General features: G+C 29.9%; 2 protein-coding genes across 2 annotated transcripts; one reads left to right on the top strand and one right to left on the bottom strand.

Annotated features, from left to right (window-relative positions):
- Positions 1-14,279: 14,279 nt before the first annotated feature.
- LOC107944235 (transcription factor MYB44) lies at positions 14,280-15,699 on the bottom strand. The gene has a single exon (XM_041112141.1). It carries the CDS (start codon positions 15,337-15,339, stop codon positions 14,473-14,475), a length of 867 nt encoding a protein of 288 aa, XP_040968075.1. The 5' UTR covers positions 15,340-15,699; the 3' UTR covers positions 14,280-14,472.
- Positions 15,700-20,517: 4,818 nt separating this feature from the next.
- Positions 20,518-22,829, top strand: LOC121229025 (probable carbohydrate esterase At4g34215). Its single transcript, XM_041112140.1, has 2 exons — positions 20,518-21,372; positions 22,436-22,829. The coding sequence occupies exons 1-2, from the start codon at positions 20,773-20,775 to the stop codon at positions 22,718-22,720; spliced, it is 885 nt and encodes a 294-aa protein (XP_040968074.1). The 5' UTR covers positions 20,518-20,772; the 3' UTR covers positions 22,721-22,829.
- The last annotated feature ends 300 nt before the right edge of the window (positions 22,830-23,129 follow it).

The raw sequence follows: 23,129 nt of genomic DNA, 5'->3' as shown, positions 1-23,129 counted from the left end.
TATATCTACCTACTTAAGAAGCTGTGGTTTTTCGAAAATAAGAAGCAAAATTATTACAGTTAAAGTTTCAATTACTTTTGAAAGATTAAAATATGTTGCTATAAAATTTGAGATTTACTTTCTATATATAAAAAAAAAGAGTTAGAAATTAAGTTTTGTAATTTTTTTATTTAAAAATCTTAACTCAATCACTAATATCATAAATATTTTTTTTTGTTAAAATCTGTCAATTTAACATGTTGATTAAGCTGCTTTGTCTACATGTTGTATAATTGATGGAAAATAAATATATTAACAAATTTTAACAAAAACTACTAACGACAGTATTGATTAGAATAGGATTTTTAAATTGAAAAAGTAGGAGGAATAAAATATTAACTTTTAAAATACAATGACCAAATTTCAAATTCTATAAAAGTATGAGGACTAATAACATATTTTAACATTTTTGAAAATACGAGATCTAACATTTTTGGATTTGTGAAATTGTCTCAATTGATTTTAAAACTATATATGAACTTTGGTCTAATATACAACTTGATATATGAACTTTAATTTAGTGCAATTATACACATAAAACTTTGGTTGCAGTTCAAATATATATATCATTTGATTTTGATTCAGTTATGTATATTTAAAAAAAATAAAAAATAAATACATCAACTTATTTTTATATTGAATAAATGTAGTTATTTGTATATAGAACATGTTAATGTAAAATAATGTTATGTCGGTAATTATGTTAGCAATTTGTGAACATTAAATTCAATTAAAATTAACATTTATATCTTGTTTGGTTACTTGTATAATAACATAAGAAAAAAATATTTATTACATATGTATTACAATAGTTAGATATATAAAAAATAATTAGAACAAATTTAAACTTGGAACTAAAAAGATTAGGAAAAACTGTAATGGCCTAAATTCAGGGTTATCAGAACAGTTGTTTCATAACCACAAATTCGATTTAAAGAGAAATTTATTTTAATTTTTTTGCATGAATATTGATATGATAGAAAATTTGTATGAAAATATCGATAGAATTTTTTTTTACCAATTTAGTGGTTAGATAAAAAAAAGAGAAATTATTGAAGAAAATTGGGTAAAAACAAGGTATCGAGACCTCGATCTAGTAAAAATAAGTCGAAAATATTTTTATAAATATTTATGAAATGTTAGTAATATGATATTAAAATTTCGTTAGAAAATTTTTACGTTTGGATAGTAATTAAGTGAAAAGAACTAAATCGAAAAGGGTGTAAAAGTTACTATAAGGATTAAATAGCTCAATTGTTAAATGAGGAGGGAATAATTTGCAAATAAGCCCAAAAGAAGATATTTTGGGTGGCATATCAGGAGAATTAGTGAAATAATGGCAAGATGGGAAAATAATAAAATTTACTAAAATAAAATTGGGACCAAATTGGAATATTTAGAATTCTCTCCATATTTTCATCATTATCATCATAAAAAAAGGTCATAAGGGTTTATTCAAGCTGTTATTTTATAATTATTGTACCAAGTGAGTTAATTCTTGCCTCTTTCTTATAATTTTTGTGTTTTTAAGACTTTTACAACTAGGTCCTACTATTAAATTCAGTAGTTTTTGATTTCATGGATGAAATTGAAAGTCACCATCATTGATTTCTGTAATCTTATGATGAAATAGCATGAAATTGAAGCTTTAATTTGTTTATGAGATGATTTTATTAGGTAATTTCAATAGAAATTGATTTTTAGAACCTAATTGTAAAAAAGTTTAGAATTAAAATCTAGTGCTGAAATTCTGATTCCCAAAGATTATAATGTAGTTTGAAGTGATAGAATAAAGTGTTAATTGAGAAAATCATCTCAATTGAGAGGTTAATCAAGTAGGGACGAAATTATCATTTATTAAAAGCTTAGGGGAAAATGGTAATAAATATCTTGCACTAAAATAGTTTTGGACAGCAGCAGTAGACTAAATTTGAAAAATCATCATAAATTGTGGAAATCGAATTAAAGGATAAACAAAATATGGAATTAAATCTTATTGAGTCTAGTTTCTCATAGAAGAAACGATATAAGAAATGGAATTGTAAATCATGATATATAATAAATTTTGTGAGACAAGGTCGGAATGAATTCGGATTCCCTGTTCTGAATTTGTAAAATCATAAAAAATTGTAAAAAAATAATTATGGCTGAAATTTACATGTATAAATTATTAATGAGTCTATTTTCTATAGAAACAAACGGAAACATCATCCAAAATTTTTTACTAAGAGATAATTAATTTTTAGTAAAGAAATGTCGAAGCTGTTAGATAGCTGAACAGGGGTAAGTTTGAAGATTTTACTAAACTTATTGGCTGTACCAAAAATTCTGAAAATTTTATGACAGAAAGGTATTTGAGTCTAGTTTCAGAAACATCAAGTGGTTTTTAATTTGGAATTTTGTAGCTTGAGATATAAATAATTTAGTGACTATGACTCAAGTAGACAGATTTGAATGAACTATAAATAATAGTGGAAATATAGAGAATGTTACATATGAATATGAAATGTATTAAATTGATGATTAAATTTATTTATTTAGATCAGGAAAATTCAAATACAAAGCTAGATTGAGGAAAAGAAAAAGTTCGGGGATCAATAAATTTTTATGTACGAACAAGTATCGAGGTAAGTTCGTGTAACTTGAATTATATTCTTAAATGCTTTAAATGTATGTTATTAATGTGAATATGATTTGAATGTTCATTTTATGAAAATTGATAAAACATTGATATATTTGATAAAAATGGGAAGAAATCCTGGTTAAATGAAAGGAAAATTCGATGGATCTCTGAAAAGGAATTGATAGTAAAAAAGATCTAGCTCGGACGGGTGATCCTATCCTGATATAGCCCTCCCAAAAAATATGTGTAAAATGGATTTAGCCCAGACGGGTAATCCGAATTAGGGTCTGAATTTATCCTGGACTGGTAATTCAGATCCAAGCTCATTAGAGTAATTGTCGTTGTAGGGGATTTAGCCTGAACTAGTAATCCCGACAATACTCTATGAGTTTATATTACAGGGGATTTAGCCTGGACTGTTCTCTCTGAAATAGAAATGTGCGCATGATGCGGTCGTGGAGAGCATCAAAAATATCCTATCCTTATAAAATATTGAAAATAAAAAATAATAGTATAAGGGAAGTAGGGTCAAATCCTCAGGGACCGGATTTGCACAATTGCTTATCCTCGGAATCCTAGTCAGAATCGTGCCCAAGAAAACCTGCGTACCTGGAAAAGAAATAAAAAAAAACAAAATTAAAAGTTTTGATCTAGAAAAATAAAATAAAAACAGAATTAAAAGTTTTGATTGAGATTTCGAAAATTAAAAATAATAGAAATAAATAAAGTTGAGGAAAAGGTGTTCTTATGGAGAGATTCCAGCCTCCGGTTGTCTCGATCCGCCTTGGATTCAATCCTCAACTTTTAGGTGATCCTTCTCAAACAAAATAAGCCAGTTATAGTGAAAGAGGACGCCTATGACCACTAGCTCCAAGAATTTAGACTACAAATTAGCGAAACATGACTCTAGCCAACAATCCCTTCTGTGAGATTATCTTATGCTAAATCATTACTTCTCAATGGGGAAAAACAAATAAAAATAATGGAAATAGAATTTTTTATTGAAATATAGAAAGAACAAAAAGACTAAGAGAGTGTTACAGCAAAAGATGGACGACATTTGTGTCACTTCATCCCCTATTTATAGTACTAAGAAACCTAGCCTATTCCTAATTAAATTCTAAAAGATAAATACAAATAAATAAAGATAATTAAATATAATTAAAGATAAATGAAAATAAATCCTAAAATTAAATCTAAATAATAATTCTTAATAATTATCCTAATATAATTAAACATTAAATAGAGTCTTGTACTATAAAATCTCTTCTTTTGCACTTTTGCCCTTATGTTCCATACTTGCATTTTTGGCACCACCTTTTTCCCTATGTCGCATGTTGGCCCATTGTATCTTCAAATTTGCACTTTTTGCCATTAAATTTCCTTTTACCTCCAATTTAGTCCCTGAAAGATAAAAGACCATAAATAGCTCAAATTAGTAGGGTCATACTCAAAATAAACATGCAATTAACACATAAAAATATGTCGTTCTAAAGTATTATCAAATTCTCCCTACTAAGGTCATGCTTGCCCTCAAGTATGGTTCCTATCCAATGTGAAGTTTAGAAATTGCCATGAAAGAAGTACCACTCCAAAGTTTTATAAAAATTAGTCAAAATGCATATGAAAAATAAAGAGAACCCTTAGCTTGTTTTAAGTAAAATTGAAAAAAATTCAAATTAACACACACAAAAATGAAGATCGATTTGGATTATTTCATGAGAATTAGGTAATTTATCAAACTTATAAAGACACCCTATTTATTTCTACCTTTAGTCCCCACATTTTATTAATACATATTTTTTTCTATTTATTTTTTTAAAAAATTTAAATTAATTTATTTATTTATTTATTGTTGCTTAAGAATATATTGAATCTTTTGACGCGAAGAGAGATGACAGTCAAGCACCCCACCCTGGTTATTCAGCCCAACATGCTCCTAATTTTTATTTTTCTTAAGAACATATCGAACCTTTTGACGCGAAGAGAGATGACAGCCAAGCACCTCACCCCGGTCACTCAGCCCAACACATTCTTAAAAATTAATTCTGGTTAGCCGAGTTTTACCTAACACGTCACACAACCTTTTGACGTGAAATAGGATGACAACCCAAGCACCCTACCCCTGTTACTTAGCTAGACACGTCTTAAGCTGCACTCATAACCACAGAAACATTATTATTAAATGAAATTTTAATTTTGGAGGACTTAGGAGCAACAATCAAGTGTCAAAAATAAGTTTCAGTTGTCACCTTAATAATCATGAACATATTTTAAACATGCAATTATATTAAGTGTCCTCTTTTCATTTAGACTTAATCAAATTTACTAAAAGCAAAATAGGGTTAACTCTATTAATCATAATTATTTTAACATAATATAAATAAAAAATAGTGGAGATGAAATCAATTATAGCAAAATCATAGTTTTATCAGAAGACAGGTTAAACAGTGAGCAATTCTTGGTAAAAATCTTGGGCATGAAAAGAGGCAGAATATTCTAAAAAATTAAATGTGGGCAGAAACGAGCATAAGGTAGCAGCAACAGCAACAAAACACTAAAAATAGTAGATAAATGATAGAAATAATGAGGAATGCCTCCCCCTACTTTAAACACATTGTCCTCGATGTGAAAGAAAAAGGAAAACAAATATTTGAAAGAAAAAAAGATTTTAGGAAAAATCCCCATGTAGTCACTGTCGTTCATGCATAGCTAAAAGGAGGAGAAGGTTCAACATCACATAGAGGAGAGGAAGGAGGGGAAGGCGTTCGTTGGCTAAGTTGACATGTTGGGGCATCGAGAAGCGGTTGTTGATAGTGAAGGGTGGTTCGGCGGGAGCTCAGCTGCGGATCCTTACCATGGCGCTTGAAAAATCAATGGTGGATGGGGTAAGGAAGAAGGTGTAGCTGCTGGTAAGGGTTTGTGTGATAAATGGGATAAATTGTTAGGGTTTGGGGGTGTATAGGATGGTTGTTTAGCTGCAGGGTGAGTGTTTGGAGGCAGGTTTTAGGTAGTCATGGGACAGGGACGCACTATTCCTGATTGGAATAAGGATAGGATAAAGGCTGTTTGTTAAAGTATGTCAATTCTTGAGTTTTTTTATGTCGGTTTATCTAGATAGAAGAAAAGAAATTTATTAATATCCAAAAAATAAAATAATAAAATAATAATAAAAAGAAAGAGTAATAATAAAAAATAAAATAAAAAATAAAAATTGGGTTGCCTCTCAACAAGCGCTTGTTTAACGTCGCTAGCTTGACGCCTCAACTAGTATTGGGGCTATTCTAGCTGAATTTTTTTGTCTGTATGAGCTTGGAAATTCTTTTTTTTTACTACATCCACCATATTCAGATTCAACCGTATTTGCGCCTCTCGCCTTGGCTTCGTGTTTTCCTTAAATAAAATCTAATGTGTGCTTGTCAAAGGGGTTAATCTCTTTTAAATCGGTAATGGTTTCATCATTCTTCAAAAATGTGTGTTTGAAATGCTCAGGAAGTGATTTTAATTTCAAATCTGGTGCCTGTATAACAGAAGGTAAAAGTTTAGTATCCATACGAGCCAACAATTTATTAATAGAAAAATTATCAAACATTATTTTAGATTTATCTTTATAAGATGACTCAAAAGTTTTTCTACTAATGAGTCAATTATGTCGACAGGGTTTATGTTCACGATTTCGCTTGTGTGACTAATAACATCGTAAACATTAAACTTCACGATCTCTCATTCAAACTTCATCATGAGAGTTTCACTACGCACGTCAATCTTAGTATTTGCAGTATTAAGGAAAGGTCGCCCTAACAAGATGTCTAAAGACCCGGAGAGCTTTATCCTCTTCCATTTTTATCACATAAAAATCTGTAGGGAAAATAAGTTCGTTAACTTTCACTAATACGTCCTCGAGGACTCCTTCGGGATGCACAACAGACCTGTTTGCCAACTGTATGATAACACCTATTTTCGTCAAAACACCCGCGTTCAGTGATTTATAAATAGAAAAAAACATGACATTTATGGAGGCCCTTAAATCACACATAGCCTTTTTTATTCCCAAGTGCTCTATTTTGCATGGTATTACGAACGTGTCCTTATCTTTGCATTTCGCTGGCATCTTCCACTATAACACTGTGGATACATTCTTATCAGCGTTTACCCTTTCATTACATGTTAATTTTCGCTTGTTGGTGCAGAGCTTTTTAAGAAACTTGGCATATCGCGAAATTTGTTTGATGGCATCCAACAGTGGTATGTTAATCTCGACATTTCTGAATGTTTCGAGAATCTCCTTGTCCTCTTTACCTTTACGACACTGGTATAACCTTCCTAGAAATAGAGGTTGAATTTTAGGCAATAGAGGTTTCATTCGGAACTGTTCATCATTCTCGGGCTTTTCTTGGGTGGAATCTTGGCTAAGATTTCTATTAGGAATTGGTTCCAGTACCTTTCCACTTCACAACGTCATTGTATTTGCGCGTTTTCTTGGATTAAGTTCTGTTTGTGACGACAGCTTTCCTTGATAGTTCAATTTCTCAATTGATATGGTCAATTCTCTTATAGATGCCTTCGTTTCTTTTTGGAAATTAAGAGTTTGCTGTTGGAAATCAAAGACATTAGTTACTAATTTCTTGGCCATAGTTTTTAGAGAAGTATCTGAATCTCGTGGCTGTTGTGGAAACTAATTTTGGTATAGCTGATTATACCGTGGGTTGGCCCCATAACTCAAGTTAGGATGGTCCCTCCATCCTGGGTTATAGGTATTAGCATAGAGGTCATATCGCCTTTGTAGTGCTCTAGGAAAGTTTCCCACAACATCCAAATGAGCCATAGTATCATCATACAGACTAGGGCATGCATCCGTTGTATGTTCAAGTGTAGCACAGATTCCGCATAGCCGGGTTGATTTTGCTTTTTTACAATAAGAGAATTCAAAATATTAGCAAGTCTATCAACTTTATCTTTTAATGTCAAATTACTTAGTTGGTGAACCCTTCTAGGGGGCTCAGGATTGGCTCGAAATTACTGAGTATTTACAGCCATTATGGATATCAAGTCTCTTGCTTGTTGGGGAGTCATGTTGACCAACGCTCCTCTACTCGCGGCATCTACCATGTTCATCTTTATGAGTTCTAAGCTTTTATAAAAATATTGGAAAAAAGATTGTTCCGTTATACCGTGTTGTGGGTAGCTCGCACACAGCTTCTTAAATCGCTCCCAGTAGTCGTAAGGAGACTCTATTTCTTTTTTCCTTATTCCAACTATCTCCCTTCTTAACTCTGCTGCTCGTGATGCTGGAAAAAACCTGTTGAAAAATAAACGAGAAAGATCAACCCAAGTTGTAATAGATCCAGGAGGTAAATAAAATAGTCATTTCCTAGCTGAATCTGCTAGGGAAAAAGGGAAAACACGTAGTTTAATTTGATCCTCAGTTACCCCTTAAGGTTTTATACTAAGGCAAACCAAATAGAACTCTTTCAGATGTTTGTAGGGATTCTCGTTTTGCAACCTACGAAAAGTTGGCAGTAGCTGGATTAAGCCTGACTTTAATTCAAAATCAATATCCATAGCAAGATACGCAATGCACAATGGCAGTTGTTCTGCAGGAGCTTCGACCAGTTGTCTAATTGTTTGAGCCATTAGTTGATGTGCTAGATTCGGGTTTTCGTTAACCCTAGCGTTAAGCAGTTATTCTAGGGAATCAACTTCTACTTTTTCACTTTCAAATGTTTGAGTAGGGTTTTCATTAACCCTAGACTTTACTTTGTCATCGATTTCGATTTCTGGTGGTGGGTTACTCTGAGTCCCAACCACTCCTAACTGCTTTTTTCGTAACTTTGTCTTCTTGCGATTGGCTCTCGTAGTCTTCTCTATTTTCGAATCAAACGCAAGAGTACCTAGAGCAGATCTGGTCATAAGAAACAAAAAAAAAGATTAGTATTACTGATCACCGGTAACAGCGCCAAAATTTGATGCGGTCGTTGAGAGCACAAAAAATATCTTATTCTTATAAAATATTAAAAATAAAAAATAATAGTATAAGGGAAGTAAGGTCAAATCCTCAGGAACCGGATTTACACAATTGCTTGTTCCTTGGAATCTTAGTCAGAATCGTGCCCATGAAAACATGCATACCTGAAAAAGAAATAAAAAAAACTGAATTAAAAGTTTTGATCTAAAAAAATAAAATAAAAACAGAGTTAAAAGTTTTGATTGGGATTTCGAAAATTAAAAATAATTGAAATAAATAAAGTTGAGGAAAAAGTGTTCTTATAGAAAGATTCTAGCCTCTGGTTATCTCAATCCGTCTTGGGTTCAATCATTGGCTTTTAGGTGATCATTCTCAAACAGAATAAGCCAGTTATAGTAGAAGAGGACGTCTACGACCACTAACTACAAGAATTTAGACTTACAATTTAGCGAAACCTGACTCTAGCCAACAATCGCTTATATGGGATTATCTTATGCTAGATCATTACTTCTTAATGGCGAATCCCAAGCCATTTTGTCTATTGAGCTCGCCAACTTCTGACGCAGTAAGCTAACGAACCGACTGTGCAACCTTCCCAAAACATACAAAGTGGTTGCCTTTACACACGTTGAAAAGATCACCTTTGAAGGGACATGGACAGAAACGTCAGCCCCGTAATGCGGAGAAGCGATGAATATTCATCTAGAAGGCTAAGTACAGATCCTAAGCCTCATGAACCCTTTTTGGGGAATTTTGACAACCTTCGGCTAGATAGATTTAATGGCTCATGATTTTTTGAGGAAAAACAAATAAAAATAACGGAAATGGAATTTTTTATTGAAATATGAAAAGAACAAAAAGACTAAATTTATGGTGGAGAGAGTGTTACAGCAAAAGATGGACGAAATTTGTGTCACTTCATCCCCTATTTATAGTACTAAGAAACCTAGCCTATTTCTAATTAAATTCTAAAAGATAAATACAAATAATTAAAGATAATTAAAGATAAATCCTAAAATTAAATCTAAACAATAATCCTTAATAATTATCCTAATATAATTAAACATTAAATAGAGTCTTGTGCTATAAAATCTCTTTTTTTGCACTTTTGCCCTTATGTCTTCCATACTTACATTTTTGGCACCATCTTTTTCCTTATGTCGCATGTTGGCCCATTGTATCTTCAAATTTGCACTTTTTACCCTTAAATTTCCTTTTGTCTCTAATTTAGTCCCTGAAAGATAAAAGACCATAAATAGTTCAAATTAGTAGGGTCATACTCAAAATAAACATGCAATTAGCACATAAAAATATGTCGTTCTAGAGTATTATCAACGCACATGAATATGACTTGATGGATCTGAATTTGTACACTAAAGTGTACACCTGAAAATCCATCGAAATTTCGAGAAATTCAACGGAATAAATATGGAAAAATAACAAGAGAATGGAAATCATGGTATTGATGAGCAAATCAATCATGGTATATATTATTGATACATGGAAATTATTGGACTAACTTGAATGTTGAGTTTGTGCATGTTATGGTAATAATGCATTGAATGGATGTATGAATGTGTATTGCATTGTAATTAGGTAAGTATAATTCTTGTTACATGAGTGTACTAAGCACAAAGTGCTTATCCTGTTTCCTTTTCCTCTGTTTTGTAGTGTTAAGAGCTCAGAGGTCGGATTCGGTCGGAGATACATCACACTATCAACCTCAAGATTTCAGTATATAGAGAAACTTTATTTTGGAAATCAATGGCATGTATAAGCTAATAAAGTATATGTTAATGTGAAATGAATGTAAGGTTAGCCATTGGTATGGCTAACAAATCTTGGTTTTGGTATGTGATGAGGTTATCTTATAGATATGCTTGAATCTATCTTGAAAATATGTTGAAATGGATTGGTTGGTTTAGATTGGTCTCGGTTTAAAATTGCAGGAAATGTTAGATATTTATAAAGGGGTTATATTGAGTTAAAAAAAACTTTGAGATTTTGTAAAAAATTTCTTATGGTTTCAATTTAATCCCGGTTTAGTCTCGATGTATGTTTTGGGCTTCGGAGGCCCATCTAAGGGACGTCATGACATGTTTCGATAAATAAATAGTATTTAACTCGTAATAATGAAAAATTAATTCGGTAAACTCCGGTAATGCCTTGTACCCTATTCCGGCGATGAATACGGGTAGGGGGTATTACAAAAACACTTGTGAAAAAATAAAACAAGGTGAATAAATAATACTCCTACCAAATATAATATTAATAAATATATCATTGCACATTAAATCAAATTTAATGTATAGTTTTGAACTTTATCCCGTTCGATTCCATTTTAATTTTATTTTGTTAGATTGTTCAAATTTAACATTGTTAAAACGAAAACTCTCTCTAAAAATCTCACTATGATTGTATAAAACAAAGATGTTTCTTTTTTTTCCTTATAAAGTGTAAACATCCTTTTATAAATATTAAGTCAATTTAGATTCAAATCCTGACTCAGTTAAAAAAATTAAGATACTATAGTTTTTGCTATCTCGATTATATCATTTCAACCAAGCCACATTTCACTTTTATATCAATTTTTAATAAATTTGTTGCATGATTGTTTTCATCGCATTGTGGGTGTGCAAAGACTGATTGAGTTGCTGATCGGGTCTCAATTCAATTAGTAAATACAAAGCAAAACAAGTATAATTTTGAAGGTATTTATATCTTCTTATATTTTGATAGATCAAAAAAATATATTAAAATAAGAGCGAACTATACAAATGGTTACCTAACTATATTTGCGTTCCTATTTTAGTGGTTTTTTTACATGAATAATATAAAATAAATACCATAATAGGATAAGGGGAATAATATTGGCAAAACTAGGCAAAATGTACAGTGAACATTTGGCATTGTTTGACCAGTCGACAGCACTAGACTGAAATGTGATGACCTAAAAGATATAGGAACTTGATATGTAAATTTTTCATTTTGATTGAAAAGCTTTTAAGGGTGCTGCGGACAACTTGACTGCACCAAAGTTCAAAAGGATAAATTCTTTCATAAGCCCTTCTTTTTTATTTTTCTTTTATTTCCTTTCAACATAAAAAATAGAGAGGCCTATTATGAATTAGTCCAAAAAGTTTTTCTACTAAAAAGTTCTTTTTGTAAAAAAGCTATTTCAAGAAATAAATTTCATTTATTTTTCGAAAATTATTCTTTTTCAAAATATTTTATTTCACTTCGAATAAATTTTCAAAAAATAATTTTACAAAAATTATTTAAAAATAAATTTTTATTTATTTCCAATTGGAATGAATTTTTTTACAAAAATATTTTTTTAGTAAAATAAATATTTTGGACTAATTGATAAGAGGCCTCTCTATTTTTTGTGTTGAAAGAAAATAAAAAGAAATAATAAACAAGAAATGCTTACGAAGAAATTTAGCCTTTTGAACTTTAAGCACCCTTAGAAGCTTTTCAATAAAAAAATGAAAAATTTCAATATCATATCCCTAAATATTTTAAATCATCACATTTTAGTCTGATTCCGCCGATACTACACCCAAATAATAAATAATAACTTTGATTAGACGACACCAAATATTCACTATACCTTTTACCTAATTTCGTCAATATTATTTCCCTTATCCTGGTATTTATTTATTTTTATACTATTCTTATAAAAAAAAAGAGCTTGTTTCAACTTGAGCACTAATGTTGGAGTTTGAATTTGTCCTTGTTCAGGTAATCCATCGATAAATTAATAACAAAGTATCTTTTTTAATTAATATAATAAGTCCTCAATAGTAATTTTAAGGTAAAAAAGTAGGTGAGCAGCAATTTCAGAAATAAGATTCCGTCAACGGCAATCACTAAGTAAGAGGTAAGTGCAGAACAAGGGTTTTTTTACCTACATGGGATTAAAAAAAATAAAAAAAACTAAAATAATACAGCTTTAAAATTATATACGAAAATGGTATAGGGCAGGGTGGTGCCGCCTATGGCAGAAGCAAGACCACCCTGCCACCTAACACAAACAGTTGAAGAAAGAAAAAAAAATTGAATCCGAAAAAACAAATTGAAAAAAATAATAAAATATTACTATTGCCTCTGTCAGAGGCAACACTAGTCTTGCCTCTGTCAGAGGCGGCACCAGTTGGTGACGTGGCAGAGGTGGCACCGACACCCCAATCCCCTATTTAAACCCTGATTTTATCTCTTTCTTTGTATTCTAAAATATTCAGATTTTAATTTTTAAAATATACTATTTTCGTATTTTATTTTTATCTTATTTTAGTACATAATGTTTCAAATATATTATTTTAGTGTTTTTAAAATAACCCTAATTTTATCCCATTGTTTATATTTTTAAAATTTTTGGATTTTATTTTTAAAAATATACTATTTTCGTATTTTATTTTTTATATTATTTTTATACTATTTTTTAATGAAAAATAAAATACAAAAAGAAATAGAATATGAAAAAAATATAATAAAATACGAAAATAGTATATTTTAAAAAATAAAATCCAAAAATTTTAAAAATATAAACGATGGGACAAAATTAGGGTTATTTAAAAAACACTAAAATAATACATTTGAAACATTATGTACTAAAATAAGATAAAAATAAAATATGAAAACAGTATATTTTAAAAATTAAAATCCGAATATTTTAGAAATACAAATAATAAAAGGACAAAATTAGGGTTATATAAAAAACACTAAAGTAATACATTTGAAATATTATTTACTAAAATAAGATAAAAAATAAAATACAAAAATAGTATATTTTAAAAAATAAAATCCGAATATTTTAGATACAAATAATAAAGGGACAAAATTAGAGTTATATAAAAAACACTAAAGTAATACATTTGAAACATTATGTTCTAAATAAGATAAAAAATAAAATACGAAAATAGTATATTTTAAAAAATAAAATCCAAAAATTTTAAAAATATAAACAATGGGACAAAATTAGGGTTATTTTAAAAACACTAAGATAATATATTTGAAACATTATGTACTAAAATAAGATAAAAATAAAATACAAAAATAATATATTTTAAAAATTAAAATCTGAATATTTTAAAAATACAAACAAAGAGATAAAATCAGGATTTAAATAGGGGATTGGCGTGTTGGTGCCACCTCTGCCACGTCACCAACTGGTGCCGCCTCTAACAGAGGCAATGTTGCCTCTGACAGAGGCAAGACTAATATTTTATTTTTTTTTCAATTTTTTTTTCAGATTCATTTTTTTTCTTTCTTCAACTGTCTGTATTAGGTGGCAGGGTGATCTTGCCTTTGCCATAAGCGGCACCACCCTGCCCTATACCATTTTCGTATATAATTTTAAGACTGTATTATTTTAGTTTTTTTTAATTTTTTTATACCATGTAGGTAAAAAACCCGCAGAACAAAACAGAAACATTAAACTCATATGGGATTATTGGTTACGGTTTCCGACAGAAGTCCTGGCATCAAAGCAAAACCGATTTCTGTCCGACCCTCCGCAAATTGTTAACCAATCAAACACTTTCCCGTTTTGCATTCTTTTCTTTTCTTTTTTAGTTTGCCAACATCTTAAATATAATTTAATAATTTCTTTTTAACCCATTCTTTGGAAATTAAAATATAAATATCTGCTGATCCAAAACAAAAAGAGTTTTTCCTTTCTTCTTTTCCCTTAATTTCCAATTTTAGGGTTCTCGATTTCCCCACATTTATCCCTCTGTACACTAACAAAATTATTATCTCTAAACATACCTAAACGAACGGTAAAAACTAAAATGCTCAGAAACGGATGCTAAACACTTCTTTTCCTGCTGATTTTTGTTGTTCACTCGATCTTACTAATCCCGATACGCTTAACGACGGCGTTTCTAATGGCCTCCGTTCGAAAACAAAGCCCATTGGATTCACTCCCACTCATGTACTTCCGTACTTCTTTTCTTATCATCTCTTGCATCACTGCCAATAACTCAGCGTTCAAAAACTGCTTCTCCATATGCAATTTCAGAGCCGGAACAGTTGCTGGTTCTGCCACCAAGGTAGAACTTGGGAAAGAGTTGGATCCGGGTGGGGATACGGGTCCTAAGTCAGTGGTTTCACTAGTATCCGATCCGGGTAACGAGAGGGTGAGTAAAGTAGGAGGATCAGTAGCCGAGGATGCCGTTTGAGTTGAAGGCACCAAAGACCCCGTTATTGTTATCGGTGAGGCAACGGGCAAACTCGAATCACTCAAATCGGATCCTGAAGGACTACTCGGGTTCAAGTAGAGACCCGATCCGCCATTACCAGTATTGAGACTGGCTGACCTTTTAAGCGGCTGAGGTGAATCGTCGTTCAAATCATCGGTCATCGAAGAGCATTTTCGCTTGAGCGTAGAGTTCCAGTGGTTCTTAATCGCGTTATCGGTTCGACCATTAAGGAGTCGAGCGATGGTAGCCCATTTGTTACCGAATCGAGTATGGGCTCGGACTATGGTATCGTCTTCCTCGGGAGTGAAGGGTCGGTGTTCAACCTCAGGGGAAAGCTGGTTGCACCACCGTAGCCTACAAGACTTTCCGGATCGACCCGGTATCGATTTACTTACCAAAGACCAGTTCCTGGAACCGTAGGTTTGAACCAGACGCTTTAAAGCCTCATCTTCTTCTGGACTCCATGGACCTTTAATCCTATCAACATCTTTCCTTGTACAAGCCATTGATAAGAGACTGATAGTTTTTAGGAGAGGGTAGCGGAGGAAATGTTACGACGGTGGTGGAGGCGGCGCCCCTCTTTTGTTTAAGGTGAAAAGGGGGCATTATATATAGGTATTATGTGAAAGGGGATAAGAATGACTTGTCAAAACGGTAAGAGTGAGTGGTAACCGGCGATAGCCGTAGAGGATTGTTCCAGGCTGAAGACAGTTACTATTATACAGCTGTCAATATGAAACGTGTCATATAGTGGTTTCTCTTGAGCTGACACGTATTATTATCAATCATCCAAATTTTGGAGTACTTCTTGTTCCCACTTTATCACTCAAAATTTTATTTGGATTTTATATAAATTTGAGTAGATAATTTGAATATTTCCTGGATTAAGATATTCTTCTAATTTTAAACAATAATATTTTATTACCGTTACATTATGTGGATCTAAATAATGATCTAATTTTAAATACGTTATTTTAATTACAAATTGAGTTTTAATTTGATTGGTATGAATATTGTTGCTAATGTAGAAGGATGTGAGTTTGAATGCATTGAAGCGCATTATCTTCTTATTTATGAGTTAAGGAAGGGTTATGGTTAGTTCTAAACATTGTATCAAAAAGAAGAGATATGATCCATGGAATTTTTTAAAAAAAATTGAAATATTGTCATTATGAACTTGGGACTATTGTTTTTACAAGAAATTTCTAGCCAACCCTCTTGCAAAAGATATTTTCTTACCATCAAGTGTTTGTACTAGATAAGAAAGTAAACTCCAACAATTTCTTTAATAAAATTGTTTAAAAAATGTGTAAATTTAATTAATTATTTTACTATTTGTTTTTATTTATTATTTTAAAATTATTAATAAAATTGGATACATTAATAAATGTTTTTTGACAAACTGAAAAATTAAGTGCTAGAATTTATAGCACAAAATATTATAAGTATTGAATTTATATTATAGAATTGTTTGTAATCTTAATTAATATTAAGTACGAAATATAATTTTTATGTTATTTAATAATAATAAATTTTATTTTTTGAAAATTAATCATACTGTTGTTATAAGTTGATGTCGATGGGTATGGATGTCTTAGATTTTAGTTAGACTATGTTTGATAAACTGAAAATTTAAATATTATAAAATATGTTTGGTGTATTACCTAATATTAATACTAAATATGATTATATTGTTTGATAAAAGATAATATAATCTATCTACCTATCATTTTTTATTTTTTTTGGAAAAAAATTTATTCGATAATTTTAACTATGAATTATCAAACGTGTTTAAAAAAATTAAATTGATGAAAATATTAATTTTCAATTGATTGGATATCTTTTACACTTTATCAACCAAAGCCTTAGTATCTTTTATTTATTCTTTTTGTACCAAATATATATATATATATATATAATAAATTGCGAAATTTAACAAAAGTAAAGATTCATTTCATTTTAATGTAAAATTTTAAAAATAAAATAAAATAATTTTATTTTTTAACTGATAAATAATCATATACCTGCTTATTTCATTCCATACTTTTTTTTGCTGAAAATAAAATTAAATGTTGAAACTCAATGAAATTAAAATTTTCAATTATTTATCAAATAAAAATTATACATAGACTTGATCTAATGGGTAATGTCATACATGAAATTTGATTTTTTTTAACGATTTTATACATGAAATTTTGATTTGATTTAATTTTCATAAATCACTAACAACATTATCAAATTAACACCATTTTTACACTGATATATTACTTACACAAACAATTGTATTAATTCAATATGAAAATTAATGTATATATATTCATTTCTTTAAATATGTACAATTGAATCATAATTAAAGTTTTATGTATACTTATAAAGCACAAATTTAAGTTTCATATGTATAATTGCACCAAATCAAAGTTCAAATATCAAATTGTACATCGAATCAAAGTTCATGTATAGATTTAATATTTTTCCCTATTTAAATTCACATATGTTCATATATAGTTGGAATGAAATTAAATTCAAGTCAAATCTATATATATAGTATCAATATCATATATAAATATACATTTATATGCCATTCCATATTATTCTTTTATTACATTTCTATAGATAAACAGTTTAACAAATTTAAACTTAAAAATTTTATTAAAAAATTGAATTAACTATTAGTGTGGATATAAAGTCAAAAAATGTGAAAAAGTTGATATCATAACAAAAATATGATGAAATATGATTGTCGCTTCATGCCTGTTATTATGATGAAATAAAACAATTACGAAGTATTTAAAGACAAATGATGGCTTAGCCTATAAAACTAAAGTTAGGCTATCCATCACTTAAAGCTAAGCTTCATAAACATCACATCATTTGGGCTAAAGTAAATTAGCTACCATGCTTAGTGTTTGATTAATTAACTTAATCTGCCAACAATTTTTGTCTTCTTTAAACCACCACAAAACATAAATAAAAGTGGGTTTTCAGCTTTCTTATCTCTCCCTTGAATTATTGGTGGTCAATTTTAACAACTTGATGATTAACAATAAAAGTTGATAAATAAATCTAACCTACCATCTTTTAATTTTAGATATATATCACTACTGGATCAAATTTTAAATATTATAATATATTAATAATTAGTTTTTTCACATTTCAAATACGATATATTCTAAATATTGCAAGTATTTTTCACAATAAAAAAATTAACTTTAAAAAATTAAAGCGTTAAGTAGAATCAACAATTCATCAAATTAAAGAGGATGACAACAAATTAATCTCTAAAAATATTACTTGAAAAAAAATATTTTGCCCATCATAAACAACAATAGGAAGGAACAAAGATCACATAAAGCTTAATGTAACACATAAGGAGAATGGATACTGATGTGGTGAGATGTAACAAAAATCAGGCCCTGCTTTTCCGTTGCATGCATCTTTCAATTGTAGGATTTTAACAAGATTTTATATTGAAAATTTGAAGGTTTTCAAAATTGATTAAATCAATTAGGTTATTGATTGTTGGTTCGATTATTTTATATGGTTTGATTAAATAGATTATAGAAATAATAAATACTAATAAAACTTTGTTCAATCAATTCAAATGTTGATTCAATCCGTTTCTTAACTCGATTTAATCAATTTGTATTAATTCACAAATCAATTAATTTGATGTCTTTTTTCGAAATGAAATTCCAGTCGATTCTCAATCCAACTGGTCTGACCAGCTAACTTGGTCTTATTCAAACAACCATGCAAAATTCTAATGTAATCTTTTTTTAGACTTTTTTACGAGATAAAAGCATTTAGTCAACTTTTTTTTCAGTATTTAGTCAGTTTTATACAATTAATATTTTCTATAACAATCCTATTTATTTATCAATTTTTTAGTATTTAAGTGGTTATTATACATCTATAACAATGTTTAAGATTCATATCATATTTAGATTTTTTTTCTTAAAATTTTTAAATTAAAAACTAAAATATATTAATAATATTAATTACTGAGATTTAGATTACATATTTAACAAAATTTACAAATGTAATATTATTTTTATTTAATAAAATATTATTATTATTATCTATACTACTATATATAAAAAGAAAGACACCTTCCTTCTTTGACACGTCTTAATTTGCTCCTTTTTTACATCATTAATAATAATGGGTTTATTTCAATTTTGATCCCTTTATTTTATATAAAAATAATTATATTTTAATTTCAAACTCTAGTTATGCTTAAATTTGAAATTTGATCTTTATACTTTAATTTTGGACATAATTTGATACATCAACGTTTATAATGTCATTAGTTAATCTAAATATTTTTCCTAATTAAAATGCTGACATAATTAAAAGAATTGTTAACATTTTTAATTTTTTTTGTTAAATTCAAGTCCTTTAGAAAGTCATTTTTGTGACATGATTATCGAATGAGTATTTTTTTTTAAATTTTAGAATGTTACACTAATAAATTTAATTGATGAATTTTAATGATAATAATAACTGGACTTGAATTTTTTAATTTAAAAAATAAAAAGACTAAATTCTTAAAAATAAAAATATAAAGACTAAATTCTAAAAATATAAAGAGTATAGAAAATTGAAGCATATTACTCAACATGAAACATGGATAGAAAACTATATTAAATTTATATAAAACTTAAATATTTTATTGAAACAATATATTACTAAATTTTATTATTTTTATTTCATTTAAGAATGAAAATAATTTTGCTAATATTTAAGATAATAAATTATTAGAGAGAACTAATTTAATAAATAATAAATTTCAAATTTTATAATTATTATTATAGAAAATAAAAATAAAATATAGAAAGTCGAATCTATAATATGTTGTCATCCTTGATGAGATACTCATTACAGCTAAGAATTCCCACGCTAGTTAAAATTGCAAATGTGTTTGTTGAGTCTTATGGACCAAACGTGTTTGTTAAACTTTTTGAGAAGTGCGACATTGAGAATCAATGTCAGAGCTGCTGGTGTTGGTACCCCAGTCATGACAGCTGCACCTATTGTAGCTGGCGGTAGAGGCAGTGTTGCTCCTCCTCCTCCTGCAGAGGAAAAGGAGGAACTAGAGGAAGAGAGTAATGATGATATGGGATTCAGTTTGTTTGATTTGAATCTCCTTTTAGTACGCGATTTGGTCGATTACAGGTTATTATAATATAAGATTATGAAAGGAACATTGGGTGGGAAGACAGAGGTCAGTGCTGCCCAGTTAGACCCTGGCACTATTTCATATTATATCACGTGATATGAAAATACAAACAATAATATATCAAAGTTATTATTTTATTGATCTAAAATTATCTATATTAATATATACTTTTAAGAATTAAAACCATAAAACTCAATTATTAAAAAAAAAACAAATTAAAAAGATATAAGCCTAAATGATTTGAAAGAAAAACAAAAGAGCTAAAGTAAGGGTGCCAGCCTGTATAGGTACAAATTTTTGGGGCATTCCAGTTAACCTAAAAGGGACGAGGGACGAGGCTGATAACCCCCACCAACCAAGCCAACATTTGGAATAAAATACACGTGATGACTGGTATGCCATGCGATGATGTGGATATTATCTTCGTGTATATATATAGTTTGTGTAAGTAATATATCGAATTAACATAAATATTTGTGTAAATAATATATCAATTAAATTAAAATACGATAATTGGTTAGGAAAGTATGGGAAGAAGTTACTTAATTTTAATTAAACTCTACCATCTAACAAAATTAATTAAAAGTTTAACTATTAGATGTGATAATGAATTATAGTTAAAGTGGATGATCTAACAAATTTGATTGTGATGGGGCTCTTATTTTCATGCATGCGACTCGCATAACCATATGAGAAGCCAACATATTTGGTTTCAGGCTTCTAAGAGATCTCGCTTTTGCAAAGTGCCTCTACGGGATATATGCTTTCACTCATTCTCTTGGCTCTTCTGGCTCACGCCACCTCTATATCATGTCAAAATATACTTGAACAAAGGTTGAATATAATTATCCTGGCCGGACAAAGCAACATGGCCGGTCGTGGAGGCGTCGCTAATCACAGTGTCAGGGGGATTCCCACATGGGATGGCGACGTTCCTCCACAATGCCAACCTAACCCTTGGATCTTCAAGCTAAGTGCGGACATGGCATGGGTTGAAGCCCGTGAGCCAATCCATGCTGACATTGATGCCAAGAAAACAAATGGGATTGGACCCGGGATGGCATTTGCCAATGCTGTGTTGAGAAAGGACCCAAACTTTGGGTTGGTGGGATTGGTGCCTTGCGCCATTGGAGGGACCAATATAAGCCAATGGCAGAAAGGGGGGTTCCTTTACGAACAGCTGGTGAAGAGGGCTCAAATGGCGTTGCGGAGTGGGGGAGCATATAAAGCGATGCTTTGGTATCAAGGGGAGACTGATACAATATATAAACAAGATGTTGAATTGTATCAAGGTAGATTGAAGAGATTTTTCAATGATTTGCGTTCTGATCTGCAGGCTCCTAGGCTCCCAATTTTCCAGGTAATTAATACCATCTGTTTGATTGTTTCTTTTTACTCAATAATTGCAGATATTTTAGGGCACTTTGCAAACCTCATATTATTGATCACTGTTAATTCAATATGGTTATACTGATTCTTTTAACCACTAGATATGGATTTTGATTCATTCAACTTAATCGGTAGCATATCTTTACCCTGGTTTAGAATTAGGTTTGACTCGTTATTGACTTGAATTTGACCTTTGGGTCAGGATGTAACTCATGAAACCCACCAATCCACTGGTTTAGATGATTAAAAACAGGCTTTCATGTTGGCTGATGTCGGTGGAGTTTAATATAATCCAAGTTGGCAAATAACTTAAAACTTACGTATTTGTTCATTCTAGGAGCATTGAGAATCGGAAATTGCTTAAAAACTTTGAATTGTAATTTCACTTATCTTTTTTCAAATTGTGGATAACTCAATCTGAATTTTGAGCTAAGAAATTAATTTATAGTTAGTTTTAAATAAATTATATATTTTAGATTAAATTTTCATTAAATTAAATAATAAGAGAATGCAATCAACATTAATTTGGATCCTACAAACAAGTCTTAGTAGTACTTGTGCTATTTTTTAGTTTAATTTGACATTTATATTTGATAAAAATTATATATTTTTTAACAAAGTTAATTTTTTTGTATTTAATTAAAGTTTTAGAGTATTTGATGAAAATTCGTAATTAACTAATAACATTAGCAATTAATTTTCATCAAATGAAATCACAAATTTGACAAATTAAATGCAAAATTAAAATAGTATTTGAAAAGTCACCTAATAATTAAATTTAAGTATAATTTTACTTGTAATTACATAAAAACAGCATGCTTGGTTAACCATTGTAATTAAAAATTAACACTAAATTGATTCTATTAACGAAAACATAAAAAAATATTAATAATTAACTTTAGTCAAATCAATTCTAAAACTTAAATTAAACAATAAAAAAGTTACCAAAATATATAAGTTTTAGCTCGTGTAGAATTAAAATTCTAATAAAAAAGTTGAAAATTTTCTAATAAATAGCTTTAAATGATTGGCAGGTGGTTCTAGCATCAGGACAGGGACGTTACATAGAGGAAGTGAGAGAAGCCCAGTTAAAGTTAGAGCTTCCGTATGTGGAAAACGTGGATGCCAAGGGACTTCCACTGGAGCCAGATGGGCTGCATCTCACCACTCCTGCACAGGTCAGACTGGGGGACATGTTAGCCCATGCTTTCCTTCACTTCCAGCCCAACCCACTCAACACCAACCATTCTCCACCCATTTTTGTTCCTTTTTTTTTCATAATTGCTCAAGTTTTTTGGATGGTCATTAGTTTCAGTTAGTGACAGGTTATAGGTATATGGGATAATAGTGAAAAAGAAGGGGGTTTATATGATATCAAAATCTCAAAGAGATTCATATTTTATTTGGAAAAAAATTCAATTTGAATTATATTATTATCTAATTAATTAACTGAAGCTAAAAACTTATTGTGAATGGATTTTACCTTTCTTATTTGTTATAACCTTGTTAGGCCCAAGCTCAAAAAATTTATTTTTGTTCACCAAGTCAACTCGGATCAGTCTTGTTACGCTAAAATATTGATAATTTTCTTTGTCAAGTATATCAAAATTGTTTGTCAAATGCAAACCACAATAAATAAGCATAAGAGCTTATCGCCAAGAGACCAATAATGTAAACCAATGACAAACAGGCTTATGAATCATTGTATTCATTTAAGAATCGAAGAAC

Source organism: Gossypium hirsutum, chromosome A05 (genome assembly GCF_007990345.1).
Source record: "Gossypium hirsutum isolate 1008001.06 chromosome A05, Gossypium_hirsutum_v2.1, whole genome shotgun sequence".
NCBI lineage: Eukaryota > Viridiplantae > Streptophyta > Magnoliopsida > Malvales > Malvaceae > Gossypium > Gossypium hirsutum.
Note: the sequence above shows the minus strand (reverse complement) of the source record. Positions and strands in the feature narration are given on the sequence as shown.